At 42.4% G+C, this 25,223-nt stretch overlaps 1 protein-coding gene across 2 annotated transcripts in view; it reads right to left on the bottom strand.

The window, feature by feature from the left end:
• The window catches only part of CRHR2 (corticotropin releasing hormone receptor 2), a 152,132-nt gene extending 131,446 nt beyond the window's left edge, over positions 1–20,686 (bottom strand). The window contains exon 1 of one of the 2 annotated variants that reach the window (XM_056518866.1): positions 20,572–20,686. In XM_056518866.1, coding sequence (XP_056374841.1) covers positions 20,572–20,611 — 40 coding nt within the window. In that variant the 5' untranslated portion in view covers positions 20,612–20,686. Of the gene's footprint in view, positions 1–9,941; positions 9,988–20,571 lie in introns of those variants that run through there. The other variant, XM_056518865.1, reaches the window with a different exon arrangement.
• Between the last annotated feature and the right edge of the window lie 4,537 nt (positions 20,687–25,223).

Raw genomic sequence — 25,223 nt, 5'->3', positions numbered from 1 at the left:
AGATCAAGAGTTGGGGGTCCTCTTGTTCCAAGAACTGTCTAAAACCGGTTCCCAGTAACCCTTGCCGTAACTCTGTGGTTCCTCCAGTAACCGGTCTCCCTAAGGCCTATATGGACTTCGCGGATGTTTTCTGCAAAAAACAAGCTGAGACTCTACCTCCTCACAGGCCTTATGATTGCCCTATCGACCTCCTCCCGGGTACTACTCCACCCCGGGGCAGAATTTATCCTCTCTCTGCCCCAGAGACTCTTGCCATGTCCGAATACGTCCAGGAGAATCTAAAAAAGGGCTTTATCCGTAAATCCTCCTCTCCTGCCGGAGCCGGATTTTTCTTTGTGTCCAAAAAAGATGGCTCCCTACGTCCTTGCATTGACTACCGCGGTCTTAATAAAATCACGGTTAAGAACCGCTACCCCTTACCCCTCATCTCTGAACTCTTTGATCGCCTCCAAGGTGCCCACATCTTCACTAAATTGGACTTAAGAGGCGCCTATAACCTCATCCGCATCAGAGAGGGGGACGAGTGGAAAACGGCATTTAACACCAGAGATGGACACTTTGAGTATCTGGTCATGCCCTTTGGACTGTGCAATGCCCCTGCCGTCTTCCAAGACTTTGTCAATGAAATTTTTCGTGATCTGTTATACTCCTGTGTTGTGGTATATCTGGACGATATCCTAATTTTTTCTGCCAATCTAGAAGAACACCGCCAGCATGTCCGTATGGTTCTTCAGAGACTTCGTGACAACCAACTCTATGCCAAAATTGAGAAATGTCTGTTTGAATGCCAATCTCTTCCTTTTCTAGGATATTTGGTCTCTGGCCAGGGACTACAGATGGATCCAGACAAACTCTCTGCCGTCTTAAATTGGCCACGCCCCTCCGGACTCCGTGCTATCCAACGCTTTTTGGGGTTCGCCAATTATTACAGGCAATTTATTCCACATTTTTCTACCATTGTGGCTCCTATCGTGGCTTTAACCAAGAAAAATGCTGATCCCAAGTCCTGGCCTCCTCAAGCAGAAGACTCCTTTAAACGACTCAAGTCTGCCTTTTCTTCGGCTCCCGTGCTCTCCAGACCTGACCCTTCCAAACCCTTCCTATTGGAGGTTGATGCCTCCTCAGTAGGAGCTGGAGCTGTTCTTCTACAAAAAAATCCTTCCGGGCATGCTGTCACTTGTGGTTTTTTCTCTAGGACCTTCTCTCCAGCGGAGAGGAACTACTCCATCGGGGATCGAGAGCTTCTAGCCATTAAATTAGCACTTGAGGAATGGAGGCATCTGCTGGAGGGATCAAGATTTCCTGTTATTATCTACACCGACCACAAGAACCTCTCCTACCTCCAGTCGGCCCAACGGCTGAATCCTCGCCAGGCCCGGTGGTCTCTGTTCTTTGCCCGATTTAATTTTGAGATTCACTTTCGTCCTGCCGATAAGAACATTAGGGCCGATGCTCTCTCTCGTTCCTCGGATGCCTCAGAAGTTGATCTCCCTCCGCAACACATCATTCCACCTGACTGCCTGATCTCCACTTCTCCTGCCTCCATCAGGCAGACTCCTCCAGGAAAGACCTTTGTTTCTCCACGCCAACGCCTCGGAATCCTCAAATGGGGTCACTCCTCCCATCTCGCAGGTCATGCGGGCATCAAGAAATCTGTGCAACTCATCTCCCGCTTCTATTGGTGGCCGACTCTGGAGACGGATGTTGGGGACTTTGTGCGAGCCTGCACTATCTGTGCCCGGGATAAGACTCCTCGCCAGAAGCCCGCTGGTTTTCTTCATCCTCTGCCTGTCCCCGAACAGCCTTGGTCTCTGATTGGTATGGATTTTATTACTGATTTACCCCCTTCCCGTGGCAACACCGTTATTTGGGTGGTCGTTGATCGATTCTCCAAAATGGCACATTTCATCCCTCTTCCTGGTCTTCCTTCTGCGCCTCAGTTGGCTAAACAATTTTTTGTACACATTTTTCGTCTTCACGGGTTGCCTACGCAGATTGTCTCGGATAGAGGGGTCCAATTCGTGTCTAAATTCTGGAGGGCTCTCTGTAAACAACTCAAGATTAAATTAAATTTTTCCTCTGCATATCATCCCCAGTCCAATGGACAAGTAGAAAGAATTAACCAGATCCTGGGTGATTATTTGCGACATTTTGTTTCCTCCCGCCAGGATGACTGGGCAGATCTCCTTCCATGGGCCGAATTTTCGTATAACTTCAGGGTCTCTGAATCTTCCTCCAAATCCCCATTTTTCGTGGTGTACGGCCGTCACCCTCTTCCCCCCCTCCCTACCCCCTTGCCCTCTGGTCTGCCCGCTGTGGATGAAATTTCTCGTGACCTTTCCATTATATGGAGAGAGACCCAAAATTCTCTCTTACAGGCTTCTTCACGCATGAAGAGGTTCGCGGATAAGAAAAGAAGAGCTCCCCCCGTTTTTTCCCCTGGAGACAAGGTATGGCTCTCCGCTAAATATGTCCGCTTCCGTGTCCCTAGCTACAAGTTGGGACCACGCTATCTTGGTCCTTTCAAAATTTTGTGTCAAATTAATCCTGTCTCTTATAAACTTCTTCTTCCTCCTTCTCTTCGTATCCCTAATGCCTTTCACGTCTCTCTTCTCAAACCACTCATCCTCAACCGTTTTTCTCCCAAATCTGTTCCTCCCACTCCTGTTTCCGGCTCCTCGGACGTCTTCTCGGTCAAGGAAATTTTGGCTGCCAAAAAGGTCAGAGGGAAAAATTTTTTTTTAGTAGACTGGGAGGGTTGTGGTCCTGAAGAGAGATCCTGGGAACCTGAGGACAACATCCTTGACAAAAGTCTGCTCCTCAGGTTCTCAGGCTCCAAGAAGAGGGGGAGACCCAAGGGGGGGGGTACTGTTACGCCGAGCGCTCCGGGTCCCCGCTCCTCCCCGGAGCGCTCGCTTCACTCCCTCCGCTGCAGCGCTCCGGTCACGTCCTCTGACCCGGGGCGCTGCGATCCTGCGGCCAGCCGGGATGCGATTCGCGATGCGGGTAGCGCCCGCTCGCGATGCGCACCCCGGCTCCCCTACCTGACTCGCTCCCCGTCTGTTCTGTCCCGGCGCGCGCGGCCCCGCTCCCTAGGGCGCGCGCGCGCCGGGTCTCTGCGATTTAAAGGGCCACTGCGCCGCTGATTGGCGCAGTGGTTCCAATTAGGGTTTTCACCTGTGCACTTCCCTATATTACCTCACTTCCCTTGCACTCCCTTGCCGGATCTTGTTGCCTTAGTGCCAGTGAAAGCGTTCCTTGTGTGTTCCTTGCCTGTGTTTCCAGACCTTCTGCCGTTGCCCCTGACTACGATCCTTGCTGCCTGCCCCGACCTTCTGCTACGTCCGACCTTGCTTCTGCCTACTCCCTTGTACCGCGCCTATCTTCAGCAGCCAGAGAGGTGAGCCGTTGCTAGTGGATACGACCTGGTCACTACCGCCGCAGCAAGACCATCCCGCTTTGCGGCGGGCTCTGGTGAAAACCAGTAGTGGCTTAGAACCGGTCCACTAGCACGGTCCACGCCAATCCCTCTCTGGCACAGAGGGTCCACTACCTGCCAGCCGGCATCGTGACAAGGACCCACAGAGCCCCCTCTCTATAATAATGCCAACTTTCAATTAAATGATCAAAGTTCTCCAAAATCACTCTATTCAGTTTTAGAGAGAACTGTGTGGTCATACAGTTATAGCTGCACAGTCCCCTCTATCCCCTCCCTGCACCCATCTCTATTATTATAGAGAGAACTGTGTGGTCATACAGTTATAGCTGCACAGTCCCCTCTATCCCCTCCCTGCACCCATCTCTATTATTATAGAGAGAACTGTGTGGTCATACAGTTACAGCTGCACAGTCCTCTCTATCCCCTCCCTGCACTCATCTCTATGATCATAGAGAGAACTGTGTGGTCATACAGTTACAGCTGCACAGTCCTCTCTATCCCCTCCCTGCACTCATCTCTATTATTATAGAGAGAACTGTGTGGTCATATGGTTACAGCTGCACAGTCCTCTCTATCCCCTCCCTGCACTCATCTCTATTATTATAGAGAGAACTGTGAGGTCATATGGTTACAGCTGCACAGTCCTCTCTATCCTCTCCCTGCACTCATCTCTATGATCATAGAGAGAACTGTGTGGTCATACAGTTACAGCTGCACAGTGTTCTCTATCCCCTCCCTGCACTCATCTCTATTATTATAGAGAGAACTGTGTGGTCATACAGTTACAGCTGCACAGTGTTCACTATCCCCTCCCTGCACTCATCTCTATTATTAGAGAGAGAACTGTGTGGTCATACAGTTACAGCTGCACATTCCTCTCTTTCTCCTCTCTGCACTCTTCTTTATAATTATAGAGAGAACTATGTGGTCATACAGTTACAGCTGCACAGTCCTCTCTTTCCCCACCCTGCACTCTTCTTTATGATTATAGAGAGAACTGTGTGGTCATACAGTTACAGCTGCACAGTGCTCTCTATTCCCTCCCTGCACTCATCTCTATGATCATAGTAGCTTCACCTACACATGTGAAAAGCACACTTGAAACTTTACACTCAGTGGGGGAGATTTATCAAAACCTGTGCAAAGGAAAAGTTGCCCAGTTGCCCCTAGCAACCAATCAGATCGCTTCTTTCATTTTGCAGAGGCCTTGTAAAAAATGAAATCTAGAGAGAGGAAGGAAGGCGCCTCATGTGCGGGATCAGCAGATCTTGTAGGTGGGGGTAGGGGACGGTAATTCCCAAACCGCTTACCAAAGTTGGTTGTGCGCCCACACACAACAAGGTAAAGTGCAGAAGAAATGTAAAAGAAGGTCCACTGCAGCCCTCCTGGGTAGAAGTAAAATCAAAACCGAATGACCATGGATTCAGGAGTTTGTCTGGCGCAGAGAGGAACCATCAGGAAGCCAAGTAAAATCAATGGATTTATTAAATGCAACGTGTTTCGCTGCGCATGCGCAGCTTCACGTTGCATTTAATAAATCCATTGATTTTACTTGGCTTCCTGATGGTTCCTCTCTGCGCCAGACAAACTCCTGAATCCATGGTCATTCGGTTTTGATTGTAAAAAATGAAGGAAGCGATCTGATTGGTTGCTTTCGGCAACTGGTCAACTTTTCCTCTGGACGGGTTTTGATAAATCTCCCTCAGTATATCTGCTGTAAAAGAAACCTTTAAAGGGACAGTGACCAATTATTTATTCATGTACTGTATTGTATTTGGATTTGCACAGAATATTCTGTAAGGCTTTTAGGTTGTTTCCATGTTATTTAAATGACCAGAGTTCTCCTTCCTGCATTCCACACTATGGGGACACCTTACTTAAAGGGGTACTCCGCCCCTGAGACATCTTATCCCCTATCCAAAGGATAGAGGATAAGATGTCTCACCGCAGGGGTCCCGCCGCTGGGGACCCCCGCAATCTTGTATTCACCACCCACCTGTTTGAGCTGCACGCCGCGGTGCCAGCTCCCAAACAGCTGGGTGGCGACCACGGGGACGGAGTATCGTGACATCATGACTCCGCCCCCCCCGTGTGATGTCACCCCCGCCCACGCTATGCAAGTCTATGGGAGGGGGTTTGACTGCCGTCCATAGACTTGCATAGCGGGGGGTGATGTCACATGGGGACGGAGTCTTTGGATAGGGGATAAGATGTCCCACGGGGACTGAGTCTTTGGATAGGGGATAAGATGTCTAAGGGCCGGAGTACCCCTTTAAGAAAGAGAACATCAGGTCAGCTACACCCTCCTGTCACATGACATTTCTAAAGCACTACTACTCCCAGACTCTTCCCGCAGCTTACTCTTCCTTCATCTCCATCAATTTCCAAAGTTAGACATATGCAGTGACTGAGACCGCGCAGGAATAAATTTTCCTTTAAACATTATCTAAATGCAATGGATCCTATCACCACAGAGAAAACATCATGTATGAAGTGATTTCTGAGCAGGGTTCCCTAAAGTGCTTCATAAACATACACACGTGTCTACAATCCCTAAAATAGTGCTCAAATAAGAACATAGAAAAAGCTACATAGGCTACATAACATTTGCATACAAATTTATGGTATACACAATAATAATAACTTATAGTATTTAACAATAATACGGCATTTAATGCCCTCTCCATCGCCATATAGTATCATTAAAAATCAACATAATGATGCCGTACAGTGCCTGAGCTCTATCATTATAAATCACCAAAGGAAGAAGAAAGGAAGACAAGCTGGTAGGAGAGGAGAAAGTGACAAATAATAAAGATTACTCTATAGGCAGTTTACCCTTCTTCCCTCCCCAGCAGCCATGTCCATGCCTACTGCTGGAAACATACGTTTTGTTCTTCTGCCCAGTTTTATATTAAAGGGTTCTATCCGTTTAAAGGAAAGATGGGTAACAACTAGTAAAGCTGCCATTAAAGCTCCACTCAGCTTTGCCATGTAGTCTAGAGTTGCTCGCGAATATTCGCAATTCGAATGTTAATCGCATATTCACGAATTTGCGAATATTGCGAATATAGCACTATATATTCGTAATTAAGAATATTAGTTTTTTGGGTTTTTTTTCCGCTATTCGCGAATATTGAGCCCTCCCTTCTTTAATGGTATAGGGAACCATGACTAGTGCAGTAACTCGCCCATTGAAACCAATTTTTCGCCCATTGAAACCAATAGGCCCATTGTGGTCTATGGGGATCTCACGGCATGTAAAACAGTAAGATAAGCAGGACCGTCTCGGCAGTGCAGTGGATGGGACTTCACCACTGGTTTAAGTCCTGTGGAGTGCTACAGTGTTGGGGTTAAACTTTTACTTTCCTGGAAAAGCTGCTGAGTTGCCCATAGCAACCAATCAGATTGCTTCTTTCATTTTTCACAAGGCCTCTGCAAAATGAAAGAAGCGATCTGATTGGTTGCTATGGGCAACTCAGCAGCTTTTCCTGGAAAAGTTTCTGAGTTGCCCATAGCAACCAATCAGATTGCTTCCTTAATTTTTCAGAGGCCTTTTCAAGAATAAAGGAAGCAATCTGATTGGTTGCTATGGGCAACTCAGAAACTTTTCCTCTGGACAGGTTTTGATAAATCAAAACCAGTGTAGAGGAAGAGTTGTGCAGTTGCCCATAGCAACCAATCAGATTGCTTCTTTCATTTTTGAAAAGGTCTCTGAAAAATTAAGGAAGCAATCTGATTGGTTGCTATGGGCAACTCAGAAACTTTTCCAGGAAAGTAAGGTTAAACCACAGCGCTGTAACACTCTGTCCCACCCCAGGACTCAAATCAGTGGTGGTCTCCCATCCACTGTGCTGCTGAGAGGGTCCTGCTTAACTTACTGTTTTTCATGCTGTGAGATCCCCATGGACCACAATGGGCCTATTGGTTTCATTGGGCAAAAAATCAAAGAGTTACTGCACTAGTCATAGTTCCCTATACCATTAAAGAAGGGAGGACTTAATATTCGCAAATATGCACATAGATTTTCATATATGCACAAAAAAATAAAATAAAGGCGAATAAAACGAATATGTGAATTTTGCGAATATAGGAAGAATATTCACGAAATATCGCGAATTCGAATATGGACTATGCCGCTCATCACTACCATGTATCAGACGAAAGGATCGTATCATACTCAAAACACGTTATCCCTTCTATTGAGGTCCATTGTCCTTGCACATTCTTGATAGCACCAGATTTCCTGAAGGAGATGAGTTGCAATTGTTATTACTGCTTGGTAACTGTCTGTTTATCATGGGGAGGAGCAGCTGCTGTTTTTTGGCCTGCACTACTACCCTTATTGTCCTCTACCTGCAAAAATTCTGCCTCTGCTTGCACAATACAACCTGGTAAATGCTTAATTTAATAGTGCTGGGGGACTTGTTCACTCCAATACATCACAGGGGAGGACGTGTACTTATTATTCATATATTAGGAGAGAGGAAAGGGCAGAAAATAAGTATTGCTCTATAGGCAGTTTACCCTTCTTCCCCCCCAGCAGCCATGTTCAATGCCTACTACTGTAAATATAAAGTTGTTGCCTTCTTCTGCTTAATTCTATATTTTAGGGTTATATCTGTTTCCAGGAAAACTGGGTGAGGACTAGGGTTACCACCGGTATTTTACCGACACAGACGGTATTTTGGCCACCCTGCCGGTATTTTTTTAATTAAAAATACCGGCTATACAATGGCGGCATTTATCCAACCAATCCTCCAACTAACGGAATGTTGCACCATATACTATACCAGTGTTTCCCAACCAGAGCGCTTCCAGCTGTGGCAAAACTACAACTCCCAGCATGGTCAGAGTTGTAGTTTTGCAACAGCTGGAGGCACCCCTGGTTGGGAAACACTGACCTATACTATATACTACTATATAGTCCAACATGTTGGAAGTTGTAGTTTTTGTTTGGGGCAGCTGCTGAGCCACAGGCTGTATCAGGGTATGCTGGGAGTTGTAGTTAGTAACTAACTGCAACTCTCAAATTTAATAAAAAAAAAAAAAAAAAAAGCGATCAAAAAGTCACATCAAAACAAAAATGATCCTGTTAAAAACTACAGATCGGGGCACAAAAATATAGAGTTATAGGGGTCAGAATAGGACAAAATATCCCCCACATATGTGTATCCTGTTGTATCCTGTGATGTCACGCATATATAATCAATTATGCAAATTAGCATGGCCGGTATTTTTTGCAAGAAAGGTGGTGACCCTTGTCGGCTACTAGTAAGGCTAAGTTTCCACTTGTTTTTTTTTCTGACAGTTTTTGGAAAACAGCCACTGCAGTTTTTGAGCCAAATTCAGAAGTGGATCAATAAGGGAGGAGAAGTGTAAGTTCTTCCTTTATATTTCCCATTCCTTATGAATACATTTCTGGCTTTGGCTCAAAAACTGCAGTGGCAGATCTCCAAAAACTGCCAGAAAAAAAAACAAGTGGAAACCTAGCCTAAAGCTTTCCCATATATGAAATGTTATCAAGTCATAAGATATGAGTGTAATAAATAATGAAAAATGGCTATTTAAAATATGCTAGCTAAAATCGCTCCCCCTCCCATCGTGCTTGAAACAATGTGTATAAGATGGCGCCTTCAGAGAGAGCTGCACCCAGGATGATAAGATCCACATGCTGGATGAGGAACACCTACAGATGGAAGAAATCAATCACGAGGACAGGTATTACTGATGTATAGCTTTGCACACGGCACAGTGTTAAAGTCTATATAAACCCTTGTAACTGTTGTAAATAAAGGAAGTATCATTTTGACTGAACTTTGTGTCAGAGTGATTTTCTTCTCTCGTGCATGCACTGATCCTGATACCTAATTAGGAAGGAGCAAATACTCATCTGATACCGGGTACGGATTTGATCCATTTTAAGAGAACTTCACCTCCTTTGCTCCCCTCCATTATATGCAGATGATGATGAAGGAATATTAGCTGGTTCTTTATAAACCTATACACACATATGTTGAAACGTACCAACCCCCCCCCCCCATTATGTAATGTGATGTAACAAGTCTCGGCTCCCCTGGGCCGCAGCTTCACTACTCTTACTTCTTACATATCCGCCGCTCAGTCAGAAATACAATAGAATGTCAGCGGAGAAGATGGAGATGAGAAGTGATATCAGACCCTAAGGGAGTGACATTGTATGAAGAATATATCATGTAAAATCCAAAAACTTCACATTAATAGGAAACCCATGGAAATGCAGAATTAGAACATCTTTGCTTTGCAAAAGTATGTGCCCCCCACGCCATGCCCGTGCTTCTGAGTAATGCTTTATATATTATTGCTGGATACATTCATAGGGGCTTCAAGAAGACAGCCCTGTCCTATAAGGTGTCAAGGATGTCATAGAGGCGGGAACCCCCTTAATATCCTCTGTGTTAACTAGAGTGGAGGACTGGAAGCCAAGTCCAACCAAGAAACAAAGAAGTAGAAAGGCACTCACCAATGTATGGCACCGATATATTCCATTTCATGAGAACAGCATAGAGGAACATCAGACCCCAGCCATTTGGCAGGATGTAATACTACTATTTGCCTGTAGGGGCCACTGTAGAGAGACATCATAGACAATGCTCTGTGAGCTAAACCACCTGGACTCCAGACTGATACATTGTACATAACAAGTCCTGCTCTCAGCTGAGAAGTGATACAATTGTATCCAGTCTAGACAATGCTCTGTGAGCTAAACATCCTGGACTCCAGACTGATACATTGTACATAGCTAGTCCTGCTCTCAGCTGAGAAGTGATACAATTGTATCCAGTCTAGACAATGCTCTGTGAGCTAAACATCCTGGACTCCAGACTGATACATTGTACATAGCTAGTCCTGCTCTCAGCTGAGAAGTGATACAATTGTATCCAGTCTAGACAATGCTCTGTGAGCTAAACATCCTGGACTCCAGACTGATACATTGTACATAGCTAGTCCTGCTCTCAGCTGAGAAGTGTATCCAGTCTAGACAATGCTCTGTGAGTTAAAAAGCCTAGACTTATACATTGTAGCAAACTAGTATAGCGACATGCATCAAAACTGCATATAGTGTAAACTGACACCAACCAGCTGTTAAAGAGTACCTGTCATCAACTAAACTTTCCCTGATCCCCCTCCCCATCTGTCCCTTACTCTAACTATGCCTATCCCTGTGTTTATTGAGGTTTAAAACGCTGTGGAAATACCTTTTTTTATCCCTCTTCATTAGCTCAGGAGCACTGTCTTTCTGAGGGGTGGAAGGAGGTGGGTCCCGGCAGGCATGATGTCACATGAAGCCTGGCCGGAACTCTGCTTCTGCCAGTCTTCCTGTATGCTGCTCTCCCTCTGCAGCAGTGTTTCCCAACCAGGGTACCTCCAGCTGTTGCAAAACTACAACTCCCAGCATGCCCAGACAGCCAACAGCTGTCATGGCATGCTGGGAGTTGTAGTTTTGCAACAGCTGGAGGCACCCTGGTTGGGAAACACTGCTCTGCAGTGTGCATACAGACTAAGTACAGGGGAGGGACGGCAGCCTCTGTCTCTCTCTCTCCTGTGTCTCTCTGCACTAAAAAGTCAATGCCAAGAACCAGGGGTGGTGGGAGCAATTACAGAGGCAGTAATTAAGATGAATGTCAGGGGGGAGCACAGAGCAGGGAGTGCAGTGAGATAATACAATGTATAAGATAACGTGTGGTGAGGGGCAGGGAGAACACAGAGCAGGGGGGAGGGGGAGGTGACTGGCTGTTATATGAGAGGCATGTGCAGGCTTGTAGCTCACAGTGCTGCTCCAGGCTGGGAGCGAGTCCTGAGCTGAGAATACTGAACTTCCTGTGGAAGGACCAGAGCCCTTCAGCATTAGTCCTAAAAGCTGTACACTTACTATGAAAAGCATAGGAAGCTGCCTGCAGACCAGGCATAGAAGAGAGACCCCTAGTGGGCAAAAGTATAAAATGAAAAAACTGGTATAAATATTAATATTTTTTAATGAAGATATATTACAATATGTCTTTATTAATGATTATGAACAACATATTAAAAGTTTTTGTTGATGACAGGTACTCTTTAACCCCTTCCCGACCTATGACATACCTGTACGTCATGGGTGGCAAGGTGTTCCCGACCCATGACATACAGGTACATCATGACCATCTTACCGTGCGACCACGGGGGGTTTCATCCCCCCACCCACCCCAGCCAGTCAAATCTGACTAGCTGATAGCAGCGTTTCGCTATGAGAATACTTAGCAGCGCGGTGTGTGAGTCCCAATCACGGGGATCGGGACACACACCGCTCTGCTAAGTGTCACTTACCCATCCCCCGGCGTCACTTACCCGTCCGAGCCGTGTCCCGAGCGGTCCCGGCGGCGAGCGGCGTCCTCCAGGCGGTCCCGGCTCCGCTGCGTCCCGGAGGTGAGTTTCCGGCAGCAGGGCGGCATCTTCATTGGCAGCAGTGAGATCGCCGTAAAGCGATCTCACTGCTGCCTCTTAGAGTTTCAAAACTGCAACTCGCAGAATGCCCAGACAGCCTTTGGCTTTCTGGGCATGCTGGGAGTTGCAGTTTTGCAACATCTGGAGGTCCACAGTTTGGAGACCACTGTATAATGGTCTCCAATCTGTGCTCTTCCAGATGTTGCAAAACTACAAATCTCAGCATGCTCAGTCTGTCCAGGCATGCTGGGAGTTGTAGTTCTCTAACATCTGGAAGAGCACAGATTGGAGACCATTATACAGTGGTCTCCAAACTGTGGACCTCCACATGTTGCAAAACTACAACTCCCAGCATGCCCAGACTGCCCAAGCATGCTGGAAGTTGTAGTTCGGCAACATCTGATCCTTCAGATATTGCCGAACTACAACTTCCAGCATGCCTGGACAGTCTGGGCATGCTGGGAGTTGTAGTTTTGCAACAACTGGAGGCACACTAGTTGGGAAACATTGTCCGTTTCCTACCTCAGTGCCTCCAGCTGTTGCAATTGTTGCAAAACTATAACTCCCAGCATGCACTGACAGACCATGCATGCTGGGAGTTGTAGTTTTGCAACAGCTGGAGGCACACTGGTTTGGAAACACTAAGTTTGGTTGCAAAACACTTGAAAGTTTATTACTTAACTTAGTGTTTCCAAACCAGTGTGCCTCCAGCTGTTGCAAAACTACAACTCCCAGCATGCATGGACAGCCAAAGGACATGCTCGGAGTTTGCAACAGCTGGATGTTTGCCCCCTCCCCCCAATGTGAATGTACAGGGTACACTCACATGGGCGGAGGTTTACAGTGAGTGCTGCAAGTTTGAGATGGCGCAAATTTTGCGCTGCAGCTCAAACTTCCTGCGGCAAACTCGCTGTGAACCTCTGCCCATGTGACTGTACCCTAAAAACACTACACTACACTAACACTAACCTAAAATAAAAAGTAAAAAACACTACATATACACATATCCCTTCACAGCCCCCCTCCCCAAAAAATGAAAAACGTCTGGTACGCCACTGTTTCCAAAACGGAGCCTCCAGCTGTTGCAAAATAACAACTCCCAGTATTGCCGGACAGCCATTGACTGTCCAGGCATGCTGGGAGTTTTGCAACAGCTGGAGGCACCCTGTTTGGGAATCACTGGCGTAGAAAACCCCTATGTCCACCCCTATGCAAATCCCTAATTCAGGCCTCAAATGCGCATGGCGCTCTCTCACTTTGGAGCCCTGTCGTATTTCAGGGCAACAGTTTTGCGACACATATGGGGTATCGCCGTACTCGGGAGAAATTGCCTTACAAATTTTGGGGGGCTTTTTATTCTTTAACCCCTTATGAAAAGGTGAAGTTGGGGTCTACACCAGCATGTTAGTGTAAAAAAATAAATTTTTTACACTGACATGCTGGTGTTGCCCTATACTTTTCATTTTCACAAGAGGTAAAAGGGAAAAAAGACCCCCAAAATTTGTAATGCAATTTCTCCCGAGTATGGAGATACCCCATATGTGGGCGCAAAGTGCTCTGGGGGCGCACAACAAGGCCCAGAAGGGAGAGTGCGCCATGTACATTTGAGGCGATTTGCACAGGGGTGGCTGATTGTTACAGCAGTTCTTTCAAACGCAAAACAATAAATATCCATATGTGACCCCATTTTGGAAACTACACCCCTCACGGAATGTAATAAGGGGTACAGTGAGAATTTACACCCCACTGGCGTATGACAGATTTTTGGAACAGTGGTCTGTGAAAATGAAAAAATTAATTTTTCATTTGCACAGTCCACTGTTTCAAATATCTGTCAAACGCCAGTGGGGTGTAAATTCTCACTGTACCCCTTATTACATTCCATGAGGGGTATAGTTTCCAAAATGGGGTCACATGTGGGGGGGTCCACTGTTCTGGCACCATAGGGGCTTCCTAAATGGGACATGCCCCCCAAAAACCCTTTCAGAAAAACTCACTCTCCAAAATCCCATTGTCGCTCCTTCCCTTCTGAGCCCTCTACTGCGCCCGCCGAACACTTTACATACGCATATGAGGTATTTCCTTACTCAAGAGAAATTGGGTTACAAATTTTAGGGTGATTTCTCTCCTTTTACCCCTTGTAAAAATTAAAAAAATTGGGTCTACAAGAAAATGCGAGTGTAAAAAATAAAGATTTAGAATTTTCTCCTTCACTTTGCTGCTATTCCTGTGAAACACCTAAAGGGTTAAAACACTTACTGAATGTCATTTTGAATACTTTGGGGGGTGCAGTTTTTATAATGGGGTCATTTGTGGGGTATTTCTAATATGAAGACCCTTAAAATCCACTTCCAACCTGAACTGGGCCCTGAAAAAGTACGATTTTGAAAATCTTGAGAAAATTTGGAAAATTGCTGCGGAACTTTGAAGCCCTCTGGTGTCTTCCAAAAGTAAAAACACGTAAATTTTTTGATGCAAACACAAAGTAGACATATTGTATATGTGAATCAATATGTAATTTATTTGGAATATCCATTTTCCTTTCAAGCAGAGACTTTCAAAGTTAGAAAAATGCTAAATTTTCAAAATTTTCATGAAATTTTTAGATTTTTTACCAAGAAAGGATGCAAATATCAGTGAAATTTTATCAATAACATAAAGTAGAATATGTCACGAAAAAACAATCTCGGAATCAGAATGATAAGTAAAAGCATTTCAGGGTTATTAATGTTTAAAGTGACAGTGGTCAGATTTTCAAAAAATGCCCAGGTCCTGAAGGTGAAAATGGGCTGGGTCATGAAGGGGTTAAAGGACATCTGTGGTGCAATATGCTGGTTTCTGGGGTCTAGAGTGGTATTGCAGTGATGAGACTCCGCCCCCTCTCTCTGCAGAGCCAGAGGATTCATGGGAAATGTGGGCAGCTTAAGGAAACCATTTCATTCCTAGAAATGCAAACAGTATGGCTGAAATCTCCATGCCTGCCACATCATCCAAAACAGGTAAGCACAAAGCATACACAAGAACCTCTACATCATTCTCTAATAATAGACTATGCTGCACTATACAAGAAAAAAAAAATCCCCAAATGTTTCTTTAATACAACTTTTACCCTGCATTGGCCCCAACACTTGAAAATCCTGTAGAAGCCAAAACATCTAAAAAAATAATAAAAATAAGCTGACGACAGCCGAGGACGCATAACACGACTCCCTTAAAAGCATTTCCTAATGATGGATGGTTCTAGAAATCAAGTGAAAGTCAAACAGAATTAAAACTGAGGCAAAATACAGCAAACACTCGAGTGCGGAATGTGGGAACAAAAACAAGAGAGACAAATCAGTAAAAAAAAAATTATAAAAAATAAATAAAAAATAAAATAAATAAATGTAGCGCAATGGTCGCACGCTAAGCTCTTTGGTTGATTTGAATCCTCCATTATTGCCCTGAATATTAGAGGACATCACATACCTCAAGGGATATCCAAAACCAATCACCCTCTACTGACTTAGATACTGATGCCCTTGGAGACAGACTTAGATACAGTGGTCCCTCAAGTTACAATATTAATTGGTTCTGGGATGACCATTGTATGTTGAAACCATTGTATGTTGAGACCAGAACTCTATGGAAACCTGGTAATTGGTTCTAAAAGCACCAAAAATGTCATCCAAAAATAGGAAAAAGTCAGGATTAAAAAAAAAATAAGTAGATAATTAATATAGATAAAGCAAATCCTTACATATAAAAGTTATAAAGATCTGCTGGGAGCTGTAAATTACGGTCTATGTCAGTGTTTCCCAAGCAGGGAGCCTCCAGCTGTTGCAAAACTACAACTCCCATAATCCCCGGACAGCCAAAGGCACCCTGCTTGGGAAACACTGGTCTATGTGGAGGACAGGATCTTCTTCAGGGTCCTGTACAGAACACACAATGTGCACCAAAGGAGCAGCTAACCCTGGTACAGGTAATGAGTACAGAACATGTAATACCTCCCTGTACTGTAGGGGGCGCTACCAGACACCAGTCAGTGCATGCACTTCAGTAATACAGGTAAAGAGTACAGAACATGTAATACCTCCCTGTACTGTAGGAGGCGCTACCAGACACCAGTCAGTGCATGCACTTCAGTAATACAGGTAAAGAGTACAGAACATGTAATACCTCCCTGTACTGTAGGGGGCGCTACCAGACCCCAGTCAGTGCATACACTTCAGTAATACAGGTAAAGAGTACAGAACATGTAATACCTCCCTGTACTGTAGGGGGCGCTACCAGACACCAGTCAGTGCATACACTTCAGTAATACAGGTAAAGAGTACAGAACATGTAATACCTCCCTGTACTGTAGGGGGCGCTACCAGACACCAGTCAGTGCATGCACTTCAGTAATACAGGTAAAGAGTACAGAACATGTAATACCTCCCTGTACTGTAGGGGGCGCTACCAGACACCAGTCAGTGCATACACTTCAGTAATACAGGTAAAGAGTACAGAACATGTAATACCTCCCTGTAGTGTAGGGGGCGCTACCAGACACCAGTCAGTGCATACCCTTCAGTAATACAGGTAGAGTACAGAACATGTAATACCTCCCTGTACTGTAGGGGGCGCTACCAGACACCAGTCAGTGCATACACTTCAGTAATACAGGTAAAGAGTACAGAACATGTAATACCTCCCTGTACTGTAGGGGGCGCTACCAGACACCAGTCAGTGCATACACTTCAGTAATACAGGTAAAGAGTACAGAACATGTAATACCTCCCTGTACTGTAGGGGGCGCTACCAGACACCAGTCAGTGCATGCACTTCAGCAATACAGGTAAAGAGTACAGAACATGTAATACCTCCCTCTACTGTAGGGGGCGCTACCAGACACCAGTCAGTGCATACACTTCAGTAATACAGGTAAAGAGTACAGAACATGTAATACCTCCCTGTACTGTAGGGGGCACTACCAGACACCAGTCAGTGCATACGCTTCAGGAATACAGGTAAAGTGTACAGAACATGTAATACCTCCCTGTACTGTAGGGGGGCGCTACCAGACATCAGTCAGTGCATACACCTCAGTAATACAGGTAAAGAGTACAGAACATGTAATACCCCCTGTACTGTAGGGGGCGCTACCAGACACCAGTCACTGCATACACTTCAGTAATACATGTAAAGTGTACAGAACATGTAATACCTCCCTGTACTGTAGGGGGCGCTACCAGACACCAGTCAGTGCATACACTTCAGTAATATAGGTAAAGAGTACAGAACATGTAATACCTCCCTGTACTGTAGGGGGCGCTACCGGGCACCAGTCAGTGCATACACTTCAGTAATACAGGTAAAGAGTACAGAACATGTAATACCTCCCTGTACTGTAGGGGGCGCTACCAGACACCAGTCAGTGCATACGCTTCAGGAATACAGGGATTTTACCAGTAAAATGCCCATTTTGATTGGTCAGTTCTTCCAGTCATTGACAGGTATCACAGATCTGGACTGTCTGTAGCATTGTATGTTGAGTCTGGTTTCAACTTACAATGGTCCAGAAAAGATCATTGTATGTTGAAACTATTGTATGTTGAGGCCATTGTAAGTTGAGGGATCACTGTACTTAGAAAAAAGAACTCTACCAATGAGGCCGAGATATGAAAGTAAAATGTAACTTTTACTATATTCATATAAAAATACAATTAAATACAGGTACAAAATATGTGCACAATAAAAGCATAAAAATAATCGCCTCGGCATAAATCAATATGACACTCGAAAGAGGAATGTACACTAGATGTCTCTGATATACATTAAAGGGGTACTCCACTGGAAAACACTTTTTAACAACCAACTGTTGCCAGAAAGTTAAACAGATTTGTAAATTATTTCTATTTAAAAATCTTAATCCTTCCAGTACTTATCAGCTGCTGTATCATCCACATGAAGTTGTGTAGTTCTTTCCAGTCTGACCACAGTGCTCTCTGCTGACACCTCTGTCCATGTCAGGAACTGTCCAGAGCAGCATAGGTTTGCTATGGGGATTTGCTTCCACTCTGGACAGTCCCTAAAATGGACAGAGGGGTCAGCAGAGAGCACTGTGGACAGACAGAAAGGAAATTCAAAAAGAAAAGAACTTCCTGTGGAACACATAGCAGCTGATAAGTACTAGAAGGATTGGGATTTTTTAGATAGAAGTAATTTACAAATCTGTTTAACTTTATGGCACCAGTGGATTTAAAACAAAAATGTTTTCCAGTGGAGTACTCCTTTAATGTACAAGAATAAGTCAAGGAGGGAAGAAGGAATAGGGTACAGGTGAGTAACCTAACCAACAATTAGCCCCGCCTACTCTAACCCTTACCCTCACAACCAGTAAGTGTGGATAGGGGAAAGGATGAACATTAGATACCACTCAGATACAATAAGATCTAAATTCTCATGCTCAAAAATCCAACGCGTTTCTCCCATATTTTTTCAATGGGTTCATCAGGGGTGGAGGAGAAATTGACCTAACACAACCAAAAAGATAAAACATGCATCTCATACATGAGATCAACAATAGAAGTGCTTAAGGCAAAAAGTGAAAGTGAAAGTGAAAGTCAAAGGTCACGGTCACAGCCTTATAGTCTGTTCGAAGGAAGATGTCAAACGGTTTGTTAGGTAGAAGATGTTTGGCAGTCATGTAGTTTGCTGAATATAATAAGGGGGTCCGTCATACAGATGATATAGGATAGTAATTGTCATTGTGGTCACAAGAAACTTAAATGATATAAGATTAGACCGTCAATAATAAATCACATAAACACGGAACAATGGTATATTGAGATCATCGATTAAAGGGGTACTCCGCTGCTCAGCATTTGGAACAAACTGTTCCGAACACTGGAGTCGGCACCGGGAGCTTGTGATGTCATAGCCCCGCCCCTCATGACACCAAGCCCCGCCCCCTCAATGCAAGTCTATGGGAGGGGGCGTGACGGCTTCACAAAGGAAATCCAAAAAGAAAAAATGTCCGGCGCTGGAGATGCACTTAAAACTTACTTTATTGCTTGACAGGAGTCACAGTACAGGTAAGGAACGTCTAGACATTCCTTACCTGTACTGTGACTCCTGTCAAGCAATAAAGCAAGTTTCAAGTGCATCTCCAGCGCCGGACATCTTTTCTTTTTACAGTATTATAGTAGTTATAGTCTTGTATATAGGAGGCAGTATTATAGTAGTTATATTCTTGTATATAGGAGCAGTATTATAGTAGTTATATTCTTATATATAGGAGCAGTATTATAGCAGTTATATTCTTGTATATAGAAGCAGTATTATAGTAGTTATATTCTTGTATATAGGAGGCAGTATTATAGTAGTTATATTCTTGTATATAGGAGCAGTATTATAGTAGTTATATTCTTGTATATAGGAGCAGTATTATAGTAGTTATATTCTGGTATATAGGAGCAGTATTATAGTAGTTATATTCTGGTATATAGGAGGAGTATTATAGTAGTTATATTCTTGTATATAGGAGGCAGTATTATAGTAGTTATATTCTTGTATATAGGAGCAGTATTATAGTAGTTATATTCTTGTATATAGGAGCAGTATTATAGTAGTTATATTCTTGTATATAGGAGCAGTATTATAGTAGTTATATTCTGGTATATAGGAGCAGTATTATAGTAGTTATATTCTTGTATATAGGAGCAGTATTATAGTAGTTATATTCTTGTATATAGGAGCAGTATTATAGTAGTTATATTCTTGTATATAGGAGCAGTATTATAGTAGTTATATTCTTGTATATAGGAGCAGTATTATAGTAGTTATATTCTTGTATATAGGAGCAGTATTATAGTAGTTATATTCTTGTATATAGGAGCAGTATTATAGTAGTTATATTCTTGTATATAGGAGGCAGTATTATAGTAGTTATATTCTTGTACATAGGAACAGTATTATAGTAGTTATATTCTTGTATATAGGAGCAGTATTATAGTAGTTATATTCATGTATATAGGAGCAGTATTATAGTAGTTATATTCTTGTATATAGGAGCAGTATTATAGTAGTTATATTCTTGTATATAGGAGGCAGTATTATAGTAGTTATATTCTTGTATATAGGAGCAGTATTATAGTAGTTATATTCTTGTACCTAGAGGGCAGTATTATAGTAGTTATATTCTTGTATATAGGAGCAGTATTATAGTAGTTATATTCTTATATATAGGAGCAGTATTGTAGTAGTTATATTCTTGTATATAGGAACAGTATTATAGTAGTTATATTCATGTATAAAGGAGCAGTATTATAGTAGTTATATTCTTGTACCTAGAGGGCAGTATTATAGTAGATATATTCTTGTACATAGGAGCAGTATTATAGTAGTTATATTCTTGTATATAGGAGCAGTATTATAGTAGTTCTATTCTTGTATATAGGAGCAGTATTATAGTAGTTCTATTCTTGTATATAGGAGCAGTATTATAGTAGTTCTATTCTTGTATATAGGAGCAGTATTATAGTAGTTCTATTCTTGTATATAGGAGCAGTATTATAGTAGTTCTATTCTTGTATATAGGAGCAGTATTATAGTAGTTATATTCTTGTACCTAGAGGGCAGTATTACATTACATTTTGATCACGCTTTAACCTAGGTTGTTGTTGGACCTTGTAGCACTTATTCACCTGTTTTACTCATCTTATTTTTCTCTTCTCGGCTGCTCATGTCCTCACTGTCCTCTATGTCTCGGCCTCAGCTCATCCCATATACATTCTCACCATGAGCTCAGTCTATACAGAAGAATCTCTATATCACTAACATTCGCCCTGTGACCCACAGAATGACAGCAGCACCTGGGGATTGTGAGAACAACAATTCATGGATAAATTTTACACTCAGGGACTCAGTCTGTAAGATAGACAGATCCGCGTCTAAGAGAAAACATCTCCTTTACATTCTGTAGGTCAGGAAAGAGAAAGATATATAAGATGGAGATAGATAGATAGATATGAGATAGATAGATAGATAGATAGATAGATAGATAGATATGAGATAGATAGATAAATAGATAGATATGAGATAGATATGAGATGGATAGATAGATATGAGATAGATAGATATGAGATGGATAGATATGAGATGGATAGATAGATAGATATGAGATAGATAGATAGATTTCAGATAGATAGATATGAGATAGATAGACAGATAAATAGATAGATAGATAGATATGAGATAGATAGAAATGAGACAGATAGATATGAGATGGATAGATAGATAGATATGAGATAGATAGATAGATAGATATGAGATAGATAGATAGATATTAAATAGATAGATAGATATGAGATAGATAGATATGAGATGGATAGATAGATATGAGATGGATAGATATGAGATAGATAGATATGAGATAGATAGATAGATTTCAGATAGATAGATATGAGATAGATAGACAGATAAATAGATAGATAGATAGATATGAGATAGATAGAAATGAGATAGATCGATATGAGATGGATAGAAATCAGATAGATAGATAGATATGAGATAGATAGATATGAGATAGATAGATATGAGATAGATAGATATGAGATAGATATGAGATGGATAGAAATCAGATAGATATGAGATAGATAGATAGATATGAGATAGATATGGGATAGATATGAGATAGATAGATATGAGATAGATATGAGATAGATAGATAGATATGAGATAGATAGATATGAGATAGATAGATATGAGATAGATATGAGATAGATAGATAGATAGATAGATAGATATGAGATAGATATGAGATATGTAGATAGATATGTGATAGATAGATATGAGATAGATAGATATGAGATAGATAGATATGAGATAGATAGATATGAGATAGATAGATATGAGATAGATAGATATGAGATAGATATGAGATAGATAGATAGACCTCATCATCAAGTCTGCCGACAAAGGTTGTGGTCATGGACCGATCAAAGTATCTGGGTGAAGTATATAAACAACTTTCTGAGGTGTCGACCAATCAGAAGTTAAATACGGACCCCAGAGGTAACATAGACAAAAAAAATTGTGAGAACTTAACTAGTGCATTACATGATGGTCTAATTGACAAAGCTCTGTTTGAATTTTTGTATATTACACACCCTACTACTCCGTTTTTATACATTCTACCAAAGATCCATAAATCTCTGAGATTCCAAATCTCTGAGTTCCATGTCAATTGTTTTGGACCGCGTATTATGACCATACGCAACGGGTTCAAAATCTTTTATCTGTGACACTTCAGATTTCATCAGACAAATAGAGACAATTAAGATCCTTCCCAATGAGATTCTCGCCTCTTTAGACGTTATATCATTGTACACATCTATCCTACATAAGGCTGGCTTGGCGGCTGTGAGGAATGCCATCACACCAGATTTTTCGGTGGAAAAATTTAAATTTATTTTGACATTATTGGAGATGGTACTGTCCGGGCATGCTGGGAGTTGTAGTTTTGCAACATCTGGAGGTGCGCAGATTGAAGACCACTGCATAGGAGGTAATACTCACGTGTCCCCGCCGCTCCGGACCCGTCACCGCTGCCCTGGATGTTGCTCCATCACTGTCCCCGTGTCCCCGTCGCTCCGGAACGTCTCTGCTGCCGGCCGGGTATCCTCCCTCTCCGTCGCCGCCATCACGTCGTTACGCACGCCGACGCACGTACGCGACGACGTGATGACGAGGAAGGAGAGCGCCGGCCATACAGGGGATCCCTGAACGGAGAAGACACTGAGGAGGCAGGTAAGGTCCTTCCTGGTGTCCTGTAAGCACTAATCCGGCTATTCATTCGGGCTGTTCGGGACCAGCGCGGTGAAATCGCTGAACAGCCGGGTTAGTGTCACTTTCCCTTCAGACGCGGCGGTCAGCTTTGATCGCCGCATCTGAAGGGTTAATACAAAGCATCACAGCGATCAGTGATGTCCTGTATTAGCCGCGGGTCCCGGCCGTTGATGGCCGCAGGGACCGCCGCGATAGGTGCGTATTCGCCGTATAAGAGGCACCGACTTTTTCCCCCCAGTTTTGGGGAAGAAAAAGTGCGTCTCATACGGTGAAAAATACGGTATTTGACATGTATCTCCAGTTTTGTAGTCTATGTGTTAATTTTCCCCTGCAGCCTTCTGTATATAGGGGAAACAACCCTTGATTTCCGCATGCACCTCAACCAACACCGGTATTACATCCGGAAGGCTCAGATGGATTTATCGGTGTCAAAACATTTTGTTGAGGCGGGTCATACATAGGGCGATCTACGATACACACTGGTACACCACATTCCAGTATCTAAACGTGGTGGGGACTGAATAAGTCTCTTGAAAAAAAGAAAGCTATTCTGGATTTTCGAGCTAGACACCCTACGTCCACAAGGACTCAATGTTGATATTGTTATAACCCCTTCTATTTATAAGGCCTAAATCTAAGTCCAAAATTGGAGATTTGTACACAGGACTTTACAATCAATTGTGTATTTGATCTGTACATATCATGTTTTGATATATGGACTATACTGATACTATTCTCTTTTCCTTTTAGATTTCAATGCATTTGTGATACCGAAGTGACAGATCCAACATACTTTCCTGGCCCGTTCAATACTATTATATTGATGTGTTCTATGAGTTTCAATAAAATGAATTTGGTCGGAATTTGTATATTGTCAAAAAATCTTTTTTAGTGTATCAAGATAACTTTCTTTTTTCTTTTGACACATTTATTATATTTATTATAATTACACTAAGGTCACAATTCACTTTGATATTTTGTCATTCATGTACACATCGTTTTAACTTTAATAGCTGCATATATTTTTTAATCCATTATTTTATATTGATTTATATATAAACAGAAACTTTTTCACCCATTTTTATTTTTTTCTATATAAAAAAATATTTTTATATTTTTTACACTATTTATTATATTTGTTTATATGTACATTTGTTTCACTTTTTTACCTTTCACATATATAGAGTCCACTTCGATATATATACACTTTAACACAGATAAGATAAGATGAGTGATAGATATGAGATAGATAGATATGAGATAGATAGATAGATATGAGATAGATAGATAAATAGATAGATAGATATGAGATAGATAGATAGATAGATAGATAGATAGATATGAGATAGATAGATAGATAGGAGATAGATAGATAGGAGATAGATAGATAGGAGATAGATATGAGAGAGAGAGATATATATAGATATGAGATAGATACAGTATGAGATAGATAGATATGAGATAGATATGAGATAGATAGATATGAGATAGATAGGTATGACATAGATATGAGATAGATAGATATGAGATAGATAGATAGATATGAGATAGATAGATATGAGATAGATAGATATGAGATAGATATGAGAGAGATAAGATAGATAGATAGATAGATAGATAGATATGAGATAGATATGAGATAGATAGATATGAGATAGATAGATATGAGATAGATAGATATGAGATAGATAGGTATGACATAGATATGAGATAGATAGATATGAGATAGATAGGTATGACATAGATATGAGATAGATAGATATGAGATAGATAGATAGATATGAGATAGATAGATATGAGATAGATAGATATGAGATAGATATGAGAGAGATAAGATAGATAGATAGATATGAGATAGATATGAGATAGATAGATATGAGATAGATAGATATGAGATAGATAGATATTAAAAAAAATTTTTAGGCAGCACACATATGGCGAAAAGGGGTGCACACTGGATAACCCGGTCCCAGGTCCAAAGTAGTTATGCAAAAAAGCAGCGGCACACCAATATCCAAGTGGCTTTTATTTCCACCAGACATCTATAGGAGCGACGTTTCGCCAGTCTCACACAGGCATTGTCAAGCAGTGACTGATATACAATGTGAAGTTTAAATAGTGTACAGGTGACAGCTAGTAAATCACGTGATTGTTTACAAAATACATGGAGCACGGTATAATGTGAGGATGATCATACTATATAGGGCGATATACACAACATAGCTATACATAGGGCACCTGGTAGTAATGAAAAACATGTGCAAACACAAAAAGAAGAAAAACATATCCGTGTCCATAGATGCGCAAAAAAACATAATCATAAGTATAAGTGTCCATGTGACATAAGTGTACCTTCCTTGTAGGAGGAGTTCCATTGCGCACGATTCTCACAACCCAAACACACGAGGACGCCACATCCTAGGGTCTTCGCTTCCGTCCTGGCTCCGATCTGAGCCGGAAATGACCTCAGTGTAAACAAATGCATGTGTGTGAGTTCGGGCATGCGTGC

This window comes from Hyla sarda, chromosome 5, assembly GCF_029499605.1.
Source record: "Hyla sarda isolate aHylSar1 chromosome 5, aHylSar1.hap1, whole genome shotgun sequence".
Classification (NCBI taxonomy): domain Eukaryota; kingdom Metazoa; phylum Chordata; class Amphibia; order Anura; family Hylidae; genus Hyla; species Hyla sarda.
The sequence above is the reverse complement of the archived record's forward strand: the minus strand, read 5'-3'. Positions and strand labels throughout refer to the sequence as shown.